This window comes from Lichenostomus cassidix, chromosome 20 (assembly GCF_008360975.1).
Source record: "Lichenostomus cassidix isolate B80296 chromosome 20, HeHo_3.0, whole genome shotgun sequence".
NCBI classification, from domain to species: Eukaryota; Metazoa; Chordata; class Aves; order Passeriformes; family Meliphagidae; genus Lichenostomus; species Lichenostomus cassidix.
In genome coordinates, this window is record NC_139500.1 from 4,580,794 (window position 1) to 4,598,983 (window position 18,190).

Sequence of the window (18,190 nt, forward strand, 5' to 3'; positions counted from 1 at the left end):
GGAGGCCACTCCAACAGCAGCACATGCAGGTGTCACCCTTCAGGATAACGCTCCATGTCTCAGGGACTCCATCCATACCCTAGGGGACACTCTGAAGGACTCCATCTCCAGTTAGCAAGCACCCAGCGAGAGGACACAGCAAGGTGTGCCCATGCTTCTCACTGGGCTTACCAGCATGCAAGGACGAAACTCTTGCCTGTGAAATATAAACCCTACACAGGATCCTATCTGATCCCAAGTGACAACATCTCTCTTTCTGATGCAGACACTGAACAGAAGAACAGAAGGTTCACGCTTACAAATTTTGCTTGCTACTCACAATGTAGCTCATGGTTAATCCAGACCAATTCAGAGCCATTACTACGAAACTAGACTTTTAGTAAGTCATTTTTTTCTGTAGCTGAGACATGACAGAAGAATTAATGGGTATATGATCTTGAAAGTGCATTGAGAATATCCTTTTCCAGTCTCCTCTTCTTAAAATAAAGTAACTGAAAAACTTCCCATGAAAAAACAGCTGGGGTCAGGGAGAGCTGCTAGGCAGCAAAGAATCAATAGACACACATGCTGGTGTTCAGAAACAATGTCCAAGCCTGAAAGAATAACCAGAGGACTGATGCTTCTGGTGTAGAAAATCAAAGTCCTTACAAACACCTCCAGAAAAGAAGATGATTGATCATACAGTCCACTGACATCTGACAAATCTTCAAATCCTAACTAGATTTGCCAGGGAAGTTCACTAAGAGGTTATCTTCACGTCAAAGCCCTTTGGGCCTTAAGCTCTTGAGCACACACTCATTTGTGGCAAGATGCTGCAAACATTTGACATGGCAGAAAAATCTGACAGTAATCCTAAGTGGGCTGTGCCATATTAGCAGGAGAAAGCTTTATGAGAGTATCCTTTTGGAATTGTCAGAAGAGATTCTGTTGCAATAAAACAGAAAGCAAATGTGTGTGTAAGGTTATGCAAGTTGCCATCATACACACCGCAAAAACCATCCAAAGCAAAGGAGATGAGTCCATGCACTGTAAGTGATTGGATCAGGTTACGCAGGGACTCTGGAATGACAAAACCTTTATAAAAAGGACAGAGTTTCTAAGAGTTTTCCAATAAAAAAATGCTACAATACCAGAGAGAGAGCTGGAGAAAAACACCTGCCACTATAAGCTGTATGAAGAGCTTTCAGAATAAGTGATATATGTGACAGGGTCCCATCCCTTACTGCAGAAAAGGAAAAGACAGCCTAGTACCAACATCAACACTCTCCAACGATCTACTGTTCCTCCTCTTCCAGTAACTGATCCACCTGGAAGAACTCCCACTCTACAGGAATGAAAGCCCAAGAAAAGCAGAAAGAATTTACTGAAGTCTACTAGATCACTGCAGCTCTGTGAAAATCTGGGTCATTAAGGAAATCTTCCCTAACACCACACAACCTCTAGCAGATTTGAATTATTTACACATATTAAAGAGCAGCATCTGTAATGAACCAGATGTGTAGCAGCTCATGAAGGACCATCAATTCCTGAGAAACAGGGATTACAAATCAAAATGAGTAGCACAGAACTGTGAACGGTAACGGAGATGTTGATTAGATGTTATTGAAGACACATTACTTTGTACCTGAGGAGAAACATGCACTGCTGCATTAAATGTACTCAGGTTTAGGTGCTTAGAACCTCAAGAGACCTGTGCTGCACAAATCCAGAAAAAAATTTTACATGAACTTTCTTGCCAAAGTCTTTGACCTCATCAGCAATCCAAGCTCTCAAGTTTCATCAACAAACGTGGTTGTTTTGTGATTTCCATGAAGACACCTTAGCTCCATGAGGATAAGCACAGTGCCTAAGGAAAAGTCTCCATAGTGCAGGAATCAGGAGGTATCAGCAAATCCACCAGCTCAAAAGGAACCCATGACTATGTGAGACTTCAGCTGCTCCAGAAGTGGCTGCCCTGCACTGGGGCAACAAGGTCAGGCTGTGCAAACATGAAGTAGTAGTAGATATATTTGCTGAGCTGCAGGTCTGCAGGCTCCATAAGACTGCCAGGCAGTGCCAGAGCTGTCCAGCACACTGGAGCAACCTGAGTGTCTGTACCAATTCGAGTAAGGGGCACCCCAAAGCCATGAGGCTGGGGCTCTGCACAGAGCTGTGCTCAAAGAAAGGAGCCTGTTAAACATTTAGCACCTGCTGTGCTGAAAGTGAGCTACAACTTACCATGAAAAAACATGGCATGACTGTCAGGTGCTGCTTCACAGCATCTCTAATACCAAACACTTGGAGTCTCACCCAACAGGCACTAAATATTACATGGAATGAAGATTGGCATGGCACAGAGTTTCAGACAAGAACTACAAAAGCACATCACTCCATTTCCTTTTCAACTCATGTCACTCTGACGTAAAGCAAAATTCTACCCAGACACAATGCCTAGAAGTTTTGGTACAATGTTAGTTTATTGCAGCACTCCACTGCTTGCTACCACCACTCTCCCCCAACCTGCACACACAGATTCCAACCAGACATTATGGTCTCAGAAATATTAATTCTTCAACAGTCGATTGGTGATTATTGCCAACACAGGTGAAAGATACACTTGCAAATACCCTCAAGAATCCTGACTAAAGGGCACAGAAAGCATATTTTGTACAGATCAAGTACAGAAGTTCACATTTTGAAAAACTGTTTTTTCTTACAAAAGAATCAACAGACAAACTTGATTTCATTTTCAAAGCTTTTGCTTACTCTTGCTATGCAGGAATTCAGTTTCAAAGAGCACAACTCAACTGTATTGTCTAAAAGGTGAAGAAGTGAATCATTTGTAAAGTATTGATTTACAAACCTTTTAAGAATATAGTTAAAGAAATAATCTCATGTGGGAGTGCCAAAACGCCACTGCATTTAACAGTGATCCCATATGGAAAAAATCTTACCTGCTCATTTGAAAAGGTGTATAAGAATTGTTCTGGGAAATACATCATTCTATATAGCAACAATTGACAAATGCTTCAACAACAATGGGATTTGAAACTATTTTGACTTCTCTGGAAAGCTATATTCCTTGAAAGTGTGTTAACATTCCTTTCTAGTCAAGCATACAAAGCCAAAACACCAGAGTGCTCTGTCAAATTGCAACCCAATCATCACACAAATCTGTCTGATGTCGAAACAGCTAAGAAAAACACTATCAAGAGCTAAACCAATTGCTTTAATTATTGATCTCCAAGCAATTCAGATTTAGCTCTGCCATTAATTTCAATATACTTACATCAAACAACAAAGCAGTTACACCAAACAGATTTGGGTTTCAGAAAGGAAGACACAAAATAAAATGTCACTAACCCTTTTCCTCTGTTATTTTAAATAGGAGGTTTCAAAATTCAACTAGTCTTCATTTGTGACAGTTTGTCTGTACCAAGGTGTGTCAACGTAAGTGCTGTTCGAGCACCTTAAGAAATCTGAATGGCTGAGTTACTTTGCATTTATTACCACAGTCTGTACAGAAATACTCAATGAGGAGTAATGCTTTAAATCAATGTTTTCTTCCTCCAGAACGCAACAGCCTAAAACAACTAAGCACATGAAAACCCATAAGGAACACATTTCTTTCATTTGTCCCTACTGTGAACGCCCTACTCAAGGTATACACTCTTTGTAATTTCAGCAGTGAGAAAACCCTTTGTTGATACCACCTTTTCACCCAGAGCTGTGCAGACCTGAAGCTGGACAATGCCACTGACTGACAGCTCTCCAGGGCAGCCTCAGCAGAAACATTCCCTCCACATCCTCCTCTGTGAGTTCATGCTTCTCTCACTGCCCATACAGAGTTATTTCTGCTTTGAGAATATGCCAAACACTACGCCTGCAAGTTCAATACAAACCATCAACGGGGACATGATATTACATGCCATTTGGCTGATACCAACATTTATTAAGCAGCTCTGCTTTTGCAGTTAGTCTGAGCACAGAATTATTTTCACACCTGTAAGCTTGAATTCAGAAAGCTTTTCAACAAAATCAGGTTTCGTTTTGATTTTTACTAACCATCAAATGCACAGTCCTGAGTAATGACTAAGCTTAATGACTGGGTATGACTAACACTTATAAATAATTAGTGCCTTTTCTCCCCCTCCCCCATGGAGGACAGGGAAGGAAAGAAAATCGAATTGATACACTGGTTAAAAGGAAGAATGAAAGGAACTAAGAGGTTGAAGCTCAGTGCATGAACACTTCTATCTTCTTCCAATCCACCCTTAATACTACTGCAAACATGACTACACATATGTCTGTTAAAAACTAATAACTCCTCATGCTTGTCTTTTAACTTCCACACGGTTTAGTCACTCTCAGCCTCTCTACTCCAGATCTCTCCTCCTGCACTGATCCCTCCACAAACACTCTTCTGGTCCCTTCCATGTACTCTTTTTGCCACAGGTGCTGCAATTCCTCAGTGCTACTCCTTGGAGTTGGCACTTCTGACTCATGTGAGCACAACTGGTCCCACTCGCCACACCACCACTTAGGCTGAAAGTACCTGGTATTATTACATTTGGAGAGAGGTTCTAAACCTAACCCTCCCTCACAGAAATATTTGATTAATAAACTGAAGGAAGGTGTGCAGACAACTCAGTACAGCCTTGCTGCCCCCCCAAACCATCTCAGAAAGGCACCACACCTCATTGCCTGGGTTTTGTTTATACTCTGATATCTAGAGCACACATTTTTCAACTGCACTAGTTGTCAGCACAGTCTATCCAGCACGTGCTTTATTCTGCACAAAAGCACTGTGATAGCTTTTAACAGTTCAGCTACTCTCAGAAGCATATATTAATCAAGTTATAATCATAAGTTAGACCATTTTTACAAGAGAGGCTTACTCAATTCAATACAAATCTTAGGACAGTCATGTCAGTCATGTAAAATATTATTACACACTGCAGTGAGTTTTATGTTATTCATTGTCTAGGTACTGGTTATGTGTTACTGAAAAATACATTTTAGTAATGCATTTTAAGAGCAAAAGCATCAAAATTAAAATACATAGCATTCATAGCTTACAGTTCAAATTTATAAACAGAGATCTATAATGGCAAAAAGTTACCTAATTTTTATCATTATACTTTCCCAAATCCCACTAAAAGAGTTTGGTATCCAAGTGGGACCTTGCACTAAATCCTGTACAATTACACAGCAAAAGCACCACCCCTATTTAACCAATTTTATAACATATCTATGCATTTTGCTGAGAATCAACCTTCAATGCTCAAAGTCCAACTATCTGACTGCTGGTAATCTAAGTACAGAAACTCCATCTTTTTAAAATGTTCTTTTGAGCTTTACAACAGTTACAGACCCAAAGATCAGCTACATCTGTACAATGCCTTAAGACAGCTCTACTGAGCAGATCTCACTGCAGGTGGGTCAGTTCCTTATAATTATCACCTCTTTCTTCATTACTGATAATCTATACCATTATACAGTGTCAATAATCAGTATTTTTATTCTCCAAAAAAAAAAATTCTATATTTTAAAAAAACCCTTAAAGGCATAAATAAGACCTCAAGGACAACTATTACATTTTACATTAAATATTATGTTAAAGACACCTGAAGAAAATTACTCCAAGACAGGAGGCTTTGAGGCAAAAAACTGGCTCTCAGTTCCTTGAGATACCTGCACCTCTAGAAGACAACCAGCATTTCTGGAAGGGAATACCCACAGAACAGAACTGGGGTAGAAATTTCCAGAGCAAGCTGAGGTAAAACTGCCCTAGAAGGTTTAAAACAACCAAAAAGCTCTATTCATGTGTCCATGGCCTCAGTGAAAAGAAAAAAAAAAAGCCTCATCTAATCTGAAATATGGATGATCACATAATCTTTATACCTGTTTAATTACAGCCTGGTCTGTGTACATGTTGTGTAAGTAATTTTGCTTCTCTTACGAGGAAGTAGATACAAGAGGGTTGATACAACTGTTTGCACTTAGGAATAGACCTGTGGCTGTGCAAAGAAAAAGCCCTTTGTCACCTTTGAGCAACACACTCTCCCTAGAGTTTGGCCTTCCTTCCTTCAGAGCTTTAGGGTTCATAATACACCTCAAAGAACTGTCTATTAGTTAGGACTAAAATCTCCTCTCTGTCATTGCCTTTAGTTGTGAGAAACAGTATTTTCAAAATTCTGTTCTTCACACCACTACCTCTTCAAATCTTCTTTCACGATAATGTGCCTAACATAAAGCTAAACTTGCTTAGTCTTCCAACACTACATGAAGCAATGGCAACAAATTCAAGGAGCACATTCAGACAGATAAGTGGAGTTATAAATATTCACAAAGTTTCAACACAAACAAATCTTGACAAGAGTAGCTATTTTCAGGTAAAAATGCTGATTTTTAGTATTTCTGACAAAAAATGCATATAGTAACAAAAAATGTTTAATGTGTTAAGTGACCTCTACGTCCAGTTCCTTCTGAGCAGACTCAGTATTGATCACAGTGTTTTTATAGAAAGCAATCTTTCCAGACACCAGTATCTTCTCTTTCCTTGAACCCAGACAGTTTAAATATCAGTATTTTCAACTGTGTTCTTGAACTACTCCATAATTTTTTTTAAATTATATTTACACACCATTTCCCAAAACAGGGGAGACAAACGACAGTAAGAGTTTTCATATACCAAGTTACTTCATTTGGAGAGTTTGTGATATAATTTGGGTCTTATCAGTGCCCAAAACTGATGCATTTTCACCTCAGTTTGCTGACTTGGCCGCAGCATCCTGTGTTAGTAAGGGGTTGAAGTCCTATGCAACATTCAGATTTGTGGTCCTCAAACCAAAAAGGTTTCACAAGCAACCTGCTAGATTTCCAGAGACGGAAAATATGTAACTTCCTGCAGAGTGCAAAACACCTCAAAAGAAACAAATCACTTTTGCTTGATGACCAACAACTTTTATCACAAGCTTAGCGATACCCAAAAAACCCAGATCACAATCTGAAGATCATACAGACATATCCATACATGCACTTGCAAGGGCTGTTGGGAGCAGTATTTTTCATAACAGAACTTGACAATATGTAATCAGAGTTAATAGCTTTCATAGCTTAACGGAATCACAATTATACTCCCATTAGATCCCATCACTAAATGATACACTCTTATCAGATGTGAAAAACATCAAGATACTCTTTTTAACAGAACCAAAAAATCCTATTGCACAGCTCTCTGAGCTTCAGGTTCTTTGGGGTACAAAGCCAAGCATGCAGGAGTCCTCAGTTATGGAAGTTGCAATGCGAACAAACACAACTTTCAGTCTGGTGACATATGGCAGATCTGATGTAGCAGATTCCAAATAAAGCAGAATGTTCCTTTTGCTGATGCATGATTTGAACATAAAATCCACCCCTCACCCAGAAGAGTTCTGCAGAAGAGATCCACAGTTATCTTCCAGAAAGACAGATACTGCTTTACATGCCAAGTATAGGACTCCCAAGTTCTAATCCTGGCAAAATATCGATTCCTGCATGGCCTTGGGCAAGTCAGAACTTCTCTAACTTGCTCTTTCCCCTGGCTCTAAAGCAGAGTTCATACTACTTTATTTACCAACCACACAGGCATGCTGCAAGGATTAAGTTTTGTAAAATGCATTGAAAGTAAAACATACTGTAAGTACTCTAAGAAGCCCCCATTGTCACGGTGCATTGCAGACATTATTTTTAACAAAATCGAGCCATGCCAACACACTTAACAGGCATAATATTGGCAGCACATGCAACATACAGGGAAACTATAATGAGGATATGTTTGAACTCGCTTACTAGTCAGTGAGAAATAGAAACAACCACATTCCACTACTTCATAGTATTTCTACTGTTCCTTTCTGTATTTCTTGTATTATGGAAGCTTGATGATTTCCTCATCTATCTACACACTAGCTACTTTGGGCACTTCTGGGGTACATGTTTCAAGCACAAAGCAAACACAAAGAATGAGGTACTTAGTATGAAAAAGTAACACAAATTGTTTGATTTGTTTCATTCTTCTCAGTTGTCACCCTTCTCCATTTTTTACACACTCTCCTTTGCCCAACCACCTACCACCCCAACTCCCAACTGAAAGAAATGTAACTGCTCCTGCAGAAGTTATTTTTCAGTTACTTCAGCTCCAAGAGGTATGACTGCTCAAGCACTTAAAGCCATACTTTAAATTATGTGTTCAGGTAGTTTTCCCATCCTAAAGCCACCATAACCATGGCCTAAGTTAGAATCTTTCTTGGACACTGAACACAAGCTAAAAACCAATCAGTTTCTACAAGAATTTGGTGTTAAATTTCCCATTTAACACCAAATGAAGTTTTGAGCCTCTAAGGCCTTGAAGAAAACTTTGAGTGTGCATATTCACGTGAACATCTTCCAGATTTGCAGACACACAGCACTGATGCTCCTCCAGGTATCATTTGCTTCTGGAAAGCACCAATGATAAGCTTTAACCACTGGTAGAGTTCAGAACTCTGGAACATTCCACTGTTCAAGGGGCCCCAGCAGTTTCTCAGTCTATAAAAGGCCCATCCTGTCCTCACCACAGAAAAGGCACATGAGATGCCCTCCAGAAAGAAAGCAACGAAGAAATTTATAGTCTCATCCCCTATCATCAGCTACTGGCAGATCCAACTGAGTTTTGAGAAAGTAATAAAGAAGTTTTATTTTTAGATACAAGGCAAAACAATTCTGTCCTACAACAGCTGCAGAACTGGACTGCTGCTAGTGGGAAAACTGGTCATGGCGGCAGAATTAAAAAAAAAACATGAAGACAACCCATCCTATCCGCTATCTTAAACAGGACCACTTGTCACCAAATCATATTTAACCAGGAAAATACCAGTCTTTACGATCAAGCCACTAAATTTTCGTAAGTACTAACAGTCATTCAGAAGGTAAAAGAAAAGAGAGGGACAGAGGGAAGTGAAAGTTTCTAGATTTCAATTTCACCTAAGCCAGCAGAGAAAACTGTCCAGACCTACCTGCTCTACAATATTCTTACTGTATACCTTCAGCACTCACCAATCTGCTCCTTTCTTTAAGCAAGTATCTTAAAAACATATTATGCTTGTACATAAAGATAAAGCAGAAGAGAGTAACAAATGAACTTGCAGGAAGAGAAATCAAATCATTGAATCCCAAGTTGACAGTGCTCCTAAGCAAGCATGAACTCACAGATGCTGGGTTTGTACTACAGGACTACTGGACATGATGGGATTTTCAAAAATGATTTTAAACTACACAAGTTTTGCCAGTTTACAAGATGATTCTACCCTGTGTCAGCAATGATCTCAAAACACTTTACACATTTGGTCAATGTAAAAGATAAATTTCAAAGCATAATCCCAGTTATACTTTTCTGAGCACCTCTAACAGTGGAACACTGACTTACTGCTTTAACAAACTCAGACTTTATACTTCTTACCATATTATTGTACCTAACACATTTCTCATTACTGAAGTACTCAGAAACAACAAACTTCACTCACAATTTCAGGAGTGTTGCATCCTTAAGGCAGTATTGTATAAACTTGTGCTCCCACCCCCTTACAAAATCATCTCACAAGTAAATACTTCCATGTCTTTTCTAAGAAGGCATAAATAACGTTATTTTGGGACCTTCATTACCCAAATCTCTTCAGATGGACCACAAAGTTCCAAACACAGGCTCCTGATGAAATGACTAAGTGCAACAGTCTTCCTCAAAGAAGACTGTCAGAAGTGAAAAAGCATCATTAATACACAGATACCCTCAATAGTCCAGTTCCTTGGAGAAGTAATATACCAAAACCCAGTAAGGTCACAACAATTATGGCCCACTGGCTCTTCAAACAACTCCAATCTGGTCAGTCAAGGTTTGCTGCACAATTGACTTGATGTGATACAAAGCATTATTCTAAAAGTAATACATTTCAAAGACCATTGATCAAGTTTATTTTCCACTTGCTCTTTTAAAGAAAACATTTGAAACCTTGAAAGGTTCCTAATTTTCAAGTCCCAGGTTAATAACTCTTGCTGACATTTTATATGCTGCTTTCCATGCATGTGACACTGTAACTGTATTTTGGAGAGCTAGAAACAGTAATTCTGGATAAGAAAATAACTGTAAAACGTGTGCTGTCATGGTCAAACCTTCCATCAGGATTTTCTTTCTAAGTGTTTGTATTTTTTGGTGTAAAAAGCTGTGTGTAAAGTGTATGATTTCAAACTATTTCAAGCAATGTCTTAGAAACTCTTACTAGCACACACCACTAACTTTTAAAAACAAACTTGTCAATGCAAATTCGATGCATGCAGTAGGTGCACAGCAAACAGGCACTGCAGCTTCACACTACCAAACTGCCTCTAAAAATCTAGCCTATGACGCTGTCATCTAAAATACAATTTCAAAAGCACAGCCACCCATTCTCCTTTCACTATGAATGCACCTGCACTCTGCTGAAGATCCCAGCAGATGCACATGGCCAGACTTGCAGAGATGCTTGGCCCTTGTGCCTGAGAGATGTTTTTAAGAGCCCAGCATGCATCAGTTCTTCAATATTTTGAAAGAAATGGTTTATGCACAGCATTTTCAAAGCTGGCTACTTTCGCAGAGTACAAAAAACAAGCTAAAGCAACTTAAAAGAAAAATAATCTGTTCCACTAAAAAAAGTTCAATATTAAGTCTGCCTTCTCATGCAAGAACTCAGTTTTCAATTTCTGTGCATCCAGTCACACATACTTGCTTATTTTAGGAGTCATACTTATTCTTTTGAAGTTATAAATATTTCTAGTGTAGGACAGACAAGAAAAGTGCTTAACAAAAACCCAAGTGCTTAGAACCGGTATTGTTTTACTCTGATCTATCGAGAAATCCAAAGGAACAATTTATGGTCCAATTTTGCTTAAGGACTGGCAATGCTGCTTCTAAGAGTAACACATTTCAGTATGCTATGGCAGTCTGAAAGCTACAGCTACCTGAAAAAAGGTCCCACTGGACTCTACAGTAGTATTTTCCCCCATCATCACGTTTATAATGCAGTATTGACAAAAATGTAGGTATAAATGGCAATACACTAAACTGGACCAACCCTTCAAAACACTGTGGCAATAAATAAAATAAGGCTTTTCCAGCCTAACCATTTACAGGCTTCTAATCAAGCACCAGGATTTCAAGATCTGAGTTTTACTGCTATTTTTTAAATTAGCAACATGTCATTCAAATTACTCATATATGGAATAATCTTCTACACACACAAAAAAAAAAAAAAGAAAAAGGCATATTTATACCAGTTAGTACTTGGATACACAGAATGTTTGACAGACTTCATCAAACTGCATGGCATCACGTACCACAGACAGCATATTACACAAAAACACAGTGTTTAGTAACACAGTTCATAATTCCTGATCTACTTTATGTGACAGGTGCATTGCTCTGAGGTTGGCCAGGAGTTCCAAGAGATGTATTTTACTAAGACCACTTGTATTTTACTAAAACCACTCACTAAAACCACCACCGATTTCATTCAGTGTTAGTAGCAAAATTTAATTAGCTGTTCTTTGCATATTGCCCTGAAAACAGTGAAGACTAAGAACACAGCTATTGTATGTATTATTAGGAGGACAGGAGGCAGTGTGTAGGTTCACACACGTATTTGCAGCTAAAAATCAAAGTGGATACAAGCAACAAGCCTGACTCAAATAACAGCAAATATATAAATCTCCACACCTAGGATATTTAAGGAGAGACAGTTCTGAGCAAATAAATGCTTCTCATCCTGCTTTTCACTCACCCACTGAGTTCAGGACTAGATTCCTTGTCCAGAGATGCTCAGCACTAAGCATGAGACTAGCTACTACAAAAGCTGCAGCCCTAGACACAACAGGGTGAGGTAAGGACATAGGAAGTCTGCCTTTTGTATCAGAATGCTAGTGACTAAAAAGATGATCATAAGCTTCAAATCTGTGAGTTTTTAAGTCAGACTTTGAAGGTATTTAAAGCAAAAGTAGGTAGTTTTCGAGTGTTGTATCTGCTGATTCTCTGTTCATGAGAGCTCTGTGGTACTGGGGGCATGCAGGGACAGGAGGGAACCAAGCAGCACATAAAGGTTACAAACTACTGACAAAATCACCTGAAAAGTCAAAATGTCTTTTGTACTAATGAAATAATAACATTTCATCAGATAATATTCCTTTGTCACACTTTGGCAGTTTGCAGCTTCATCTACACTGACACTGGAACAAAGATACCAGGCAGAATTATTTTCAATTACTGCTGAAAAGACATTTTGGTCACCCAAAATCAGACACAAAGTAGTGGAATGCTACTGTGCTACTACTACTCAACACCAGACCATTCTCATTGTTACAAGTAATGCATTTTGGACAATTCACAATTAAGTGGCACGAAATCTCACTTGGATTCCTTCCTCCCTGCAAGAAACACACTTCCAAAATAAAACCCCTCAATCCTCTGACTTACCTGGTGGTAATTGAAAATTCTGAATGTTAGTCGGATTCTGAGGTGGCTGAGGCAAACGAGGTGCTAAAACTGTAGGAGTCAAAGTTGCTCTGATTCCACTCGTAGTTGGTGTTGGAGTCCTTGGCAGACTTTGTGCCACTGTATTGGCAGTGCCTTTAGCCATTCCTGTGGGGGTGCCAGGAGCCGCAGGAGGTATCCCACCAGGATTGGGAGCAACATTGGAGAGCCCAGCTTGCATAGTTTGCCCAATAATCATGTTACCCCCTGTAGTACTGGGCTGGCCACCAGTAGCCAGCGTCTGCTGTTGGGACACTGCCTGGACTATAGTTTTAGGAGACTCAGATTTGATGACCTGCGTGGCAGGAGCTGCCGCCACAGTGGAACCAGACTGGCTGTTCACAAGTGACGTCTGGAGGGAAACTCCAGATCCCACAGTGGCTGTGGCAACAGCAGGAAAACTCCCCACACTGATGGTTGAATTGATCACAGTATTGCTCCCGTTCTGAGTGGCTGCACCAGCTGCAGCTACCGTGGGTCCTGCTGTGTGGATCGGGGGCCTCACCAGCGTTACCGTGGGCGCCCCGGTGCCAACGCTCAGGGGTGGCTGCGAGGAGATCACTGTGGGTGAGGAGGAGGATGCAGAGGACACAGCAGTATTAAGGAAAGAAGTCTGGATGACAGTGTTAGAAGCTGAGGGCAAAACAGCATTAACAGTGTTTCCTTTCCCCACGGATCCAGGTCCATTGTTAACGAGAGGGGCGACAGCAGGTGCAGGAGCGGGGTTGGCAGTCACAGGAGTCCCAGAGAAAGCAGCACTTCCTGTGTGGTGAGAGTTCATCACCACGTTACTCCCATTCAAAGTCTGCACTGTCGTGGTCCCAATCTTGCCATTCCTGGTGGACAAGGCAGTTGCCATGGTGCTGATAACCACCGATTTGCCCTGACTGAGGGTCCCTGGAGCAGCAGTGACTTCAGATCCTCCTGCTGCTGCAGTGGTGGTGCTGGTGCTCGTTGTGGTGGCTCCATCCAGAGCTGAAGTCTGGGACCTGGTGTTATGATTAATAACACCCCCCTGCACTCCTCCTGCCCCTGCAAAACAACAACATGGGTAAACAGAGCGAATGAGCAAGAAGACAAGTCCAGAGAAGACAGAATGCTCTCCCACATCATCAAGTCTTCTCCATCTCCCAAGCTGCCTGCCTGGAGCAAGGAAAACAGGACAGAATACAAACTGAACATGGCTTGGAAGACGTTATCTTAAAGCCTCCAATTTCCCACCAAAGACTGGGAGATTCAGTATTAATTGTAACACCCCTGCTTTTGACACTACAGTAAGAAAAAGCAGGGAAAACAGATTTAATATCAACCAAGGGAAGAGAGGAAGATCATCTAAGACCTCTTCCCCATTCTAGAACCTGACATCCCATTTAGCAACAGCACTACAACTGCAAGGGGGAGAAAATGTCCATGGGAGATACATTATTAAGATATATTCCCTAGACCAAGCACTCATTACTCCCTAAGCCTGTCATCTCCTACAAAGTAAGTCAGTCAGATCGGGAGGCTTACTTTGAAATATGAAAAGTAAAAGGAAAGAAAAACATTGGCCTGGCAAGATAAGAAGTACTGCAAGGCCTGGAGTAGGTTTCTAGAAAACCCCTCTTCTTCATTACAGAATTTGTTCCAATGGACCTGAAGTTCCCACAGCCAGAGATAGTTCAAAATAAATAAATAAAAAGCAAAGCTGGTTTTCAGAAGGGACAAGATGATGTAGTTTCTTGTCCTGAATAATCCGCATGCCCCTTGATAAGGCCTGGTGTTAGCACAAGTACAATCACACACAGTCCAGGTCCTGGCCCTAAGGAAACAGAAATGGGAAAAGGATAGTGACAGCCAGACACTGAGATGCACATTATAAGGGTCAAGGATATCCTCCAAGAAGAGCTTCATCAATCATAACAGAGGGTCTGTGGTATCTTCTTACACTTCAGCAAGACGAAATCAAAAATAAAAAGGGGGGAGGGGAGGAATTGCAGAGACATTCTGGGGAGACATTTCTTTCAATCCCCCTGAAAAAAACCAGCTTCCCTCCATTCCCACGTAGTGAGCCCTCTGTCCCAGCCTTCACACTGCCCCCCTACAACCCTCCCAACACGAAGGGGGGAATATTCCCAGGCAGCTCCGGGGGTGGGCGGGTGGGAGAAGGCGCTGTGCAAGGTGGGGTGTTGTGGCCTGAATTCCCCCCCTTCCCGGGACCCGGCGTTGTGACAACCCCCCCTTGAGGGCAGAGGAGGAATGGGAGGTGTTGGATGCCCCCTCCAAGCCCCTGGAACAAGGGAGGGGGTGCGGGGGGAATATCAAGGCAAGCAGATATGGGGGGGAAGCATTTTGAGGGACTTCCTCCCCTTGAAATCCCCCCTCGCTTCCTCCTCTACAGGAAATAGGTGTCATGATTAATAACACCCCCTTCCACTTCAGCAACAGCGAAGGGGGAGGGGAGGGAGCATTTACACAGACAGCTAAGGCGGCATTATCAAGAGGGAATCCCCCCCATAACCTCCACCCCTGGAAAGGGACGGGGAGCAGTCACAGGCGGCATGGGAGGCACAGCCATGACCAAGGGGGTGGGCTCTGCCTCCTTCAGTCCCCGAGATTAACAGAGCCCTTTTACACTCCAGCAACAAGGGCAGGAAAAGCAGAGGGGACCGGCAGAGTCACGGACGGGCACTGCCGGCTCCTTCTGCGGGGCGGCTGCCCCCACACATGATCCAACACCCTCGAGTAAGCACAGGCGAGGAGGGAAAATAAAGGGGAGGGAGCAGAGGCGCGGATACACACCGAGGGGGCATGATGAGGGGAGGCTCTCCCCCGTATGATCGATACCACCCTTTGCACTCCCGCTCCTGCCACAACGAGAAGGAGGAGAGAGGGAAAAGGGGGGAAAGCAGTGAGGGAAGGAGGCAGCGGGAGCCGGGGAGTGGGGGGAGGGGAGGGCCCCTCTCCCTCAGAGCCCCCCACCCCTGCCCACGTTACCTGCTTTTGTGATCTCTGGGGCACTCAGTCCCATCTTGCTGCCGCTGCTGCTCTCTGTTTGGGCATTAGCATTGCCTCCTACTACTACTCCTCCAGGGCTGGGGCTAGGGCTGCTGCTGCTACTGCTGCTGCTCACAACATGGTTCCCCAGCAGCCCCCCAGCGGCCCTCAGGGGCTCCTGCGCCTTGTGGTGCTGGTGGTGGTGGCCGGAGGCCGCCAGCTGGGACTCCAGGGAGCCCACCAGGTCGCTCACCACCTTCTCATCCACCTCCGTGTTCAGGAAAACCTCATCCAGCAGATCCGAGCCCGCCGCCATCTTTTTTTCGGAGGGTTCCTGTGAGCGGCTCCCTCCTCCCCCCCCTCCCCTCTCACTCCTCCCTCCTCCCCCCGCCTAGCTCACACTCGGCCCCCCCGCCCAACCGCGCACGCGCGAGCGCCCGGCCCGCACATCACCGGCCGGGCAGGGATTCCGCCCGCCGCTGATTGGCCGGCGCCCGCGCTATAAAAGGCCGTGCAAATGGCTGCGAACGCTTAGTTGAGAGTCGGGCGGCGGCGGCGGCTCGGCGGCGGCCGCGGGCGGGCAAGGGCTGCGGCCCCTCGGTGTGGCCGCGCCGCGGGTGCGGGGGGTTCGGGGGCCGCGCGGGGCGGCGGCCGCGGTCGCGACCGCCGGCGGCTCTTTGTCTGCCTCGGCCCAAAATGGCTGCATGTTTTCCCTGCTGCTCCCTGCGTCCGGGTCTCCCCCGCCGGCGCGAGTCTGAAGGGCGCCCCGCACCTGTGCCAGCTGCGTGTAACTGATCCACCGGCGGGGCGGGCGGGGCACACACCCAGCCCCGGGCGGGGGCAGCGGGCGAGGAGGAGCCCCCGCGCCTGCCTCCCTCCCTCCGCCGCTGGCAGGACAAGACGGGGGCTGCAGCCCCTCGGTGCGGCCGGGCCGGGCCGCGGGGGCGGGCGCCGGGCGCGGTCTGACTCAGCACGGCCGGGGCCAGCCCCGGGAAAGCGCGCCCGGCTGCGAGCCCAGCGCCGGGAAGGGAAAAGGAAGAGGAGACAGAAGGGAGGCGGGGGGGAAAAGAGAGGGAGACGGCAATTTTGAACGGTCCAGTCGCAGCTGCGAGCCGGCACGGCGGGGCGATCCCCGCCCGTGTGTCAGCCCGCGTTACACCCCCGCCGCCGCTTAACCCTTGGGGGAGAGCCGCGCTCCGCAGCGGCGCTCGGCGGGGAGCGGAGCCCCCGGGGCCACGGCTCGGCCCGCAGCGCTCGGCCGGGCGCTGGCTGCAGGTGGACACGATCGCTTACAGGAGGTAGCTGCACTTTGACCTTGTTGTGCAACCATCATAAAGGAAGTAAATAACGTAAAAATACAACCCGCCTTTCAATAAATGCGCTCTTCTGCCAGGCGCTGTTTCCCCAGACAGCTGAATTAGTGGAACAGTATTACCAGATGCAATTGGAACAATATTATCAGATGCTACGGTTTATCTTTCACGGATAGAATCATAGAATCATCAAGGCTGGAAGAGACCTTTAAGAGCAAGTCCAACTACACTGCCACTGTAACCCCTAAACCGCTAAATCACATCACCCAGCGCAAGATCCAGATGACTCTAAAACATCTCCAGGGGTGGTGACTCCACTACCTCTCTGGGCAACCTATATCCCAATTTAACTTAACTTTCAAGTTTTAAGGGGCAGCAAGCTTTAAATAGCACCTCTTATATCAGTATTTTAAAATAAGCTTTGCTCTTATGTTTTGGGAATGGGTGGCATTAGAGGCTGGAACTCTGTTGTAGTGGGATGGGCCCAGCACCTGCTGATTGATGATTCTGAGGAATTAACTGGCCTGAAAGCTGCTGCCTGGAGGCTGGTGGAGACCTGGAAGAACAAAAGCCATGAGTTATCTGTGACAAGGGGATCACTTTAAACACGTCCAAGTTTTCTCTACTTAGGATTGCCCAGGTGTGGGTGTCAGCGCTTCCCCCATCACGTATTTGTGCTGATCACTTAACTTATAGTACTCTAACATGAATTAAATTGATCTGCTTGACAGTTAACCCCATGAGCAATGGCAACAGTGCTGAAGTACTGTCCATGTCTTACCCTGCCCCCAAATATGCAAACACACCTACAATGGAGAAGCTGTTTGCCAAAAATTCACAGTGAAAACATAAAAACTGATAGGTATTTGCTCTTAACATACAGGCCCCAAATAATATAAGTATCTTTAAATCAAAAATACTAGAAGTTCAGTTCATGGTGAGGGATATTACTCTTCTAGTTTCTGTGCCTTCCTCTCACCTGCAGTAGACTTTGGCTGATAACTAAAATTTACAACGTTAAGCCTTTCCCAAGGCTTCTCTCACTTCACCCTCTGGCATCACTGAGGGACTGCCTCCATCCTCTGAGAATTTTTATATTAATATTTTATTCTTGTACTCACATGCTTTTCTCAGTCATCATTTGAAACTCAAGGGTGAGCAAGAAACTGCCCTTTTCATCTGTATGAATTTTAACTCCCGTTTTACCAATTTTTGACAAATTACAGTACTGCAAAGTAGCTGTGATTTTACAGACATCACTGTAGGTCACATTGCCCCTTTCTTACAAGACAGGAATGCTGCTTCGAGCAGGGCAGTCCCAACCTCTTTGCTGCTGCCACAGTCGAGC

General features: G+C 44.0%; 1 protein-coding gene across 1 annotated transcript in view; it reads right to left on the reverse strand.

The window, feature by feature from the left end:
• Positions 1 to 15,896, reverse strand: part of TAF4 (TATA-box binding protein associated factor 4) — a 36,190-nt gene extending 20,294 nt beyond the window's left edge. Inside the window, exons 1-2 of the mRNA XM_085079396.1 lie at positions 15,530 to 15,896; positions 12,497 to 13,585 (exon numbers count right to left, since the gene is read on the reverse strand). Coding sequence (XP_084935522.1) covers positions 12,497 to 13,585; positions 15,530 to 15,845 — 1,405 coding nt within the window. The 5' untranslated portion in view covers positions 15,846 to 15,896. The remainder of the gene's footprint in view (positions 1 to 12,496; positions 13,586 to 15,529) is intronic.
• Between the last annotated feature and the right edge of the window lie 2,294 nt (positions 15,897 to 18,190).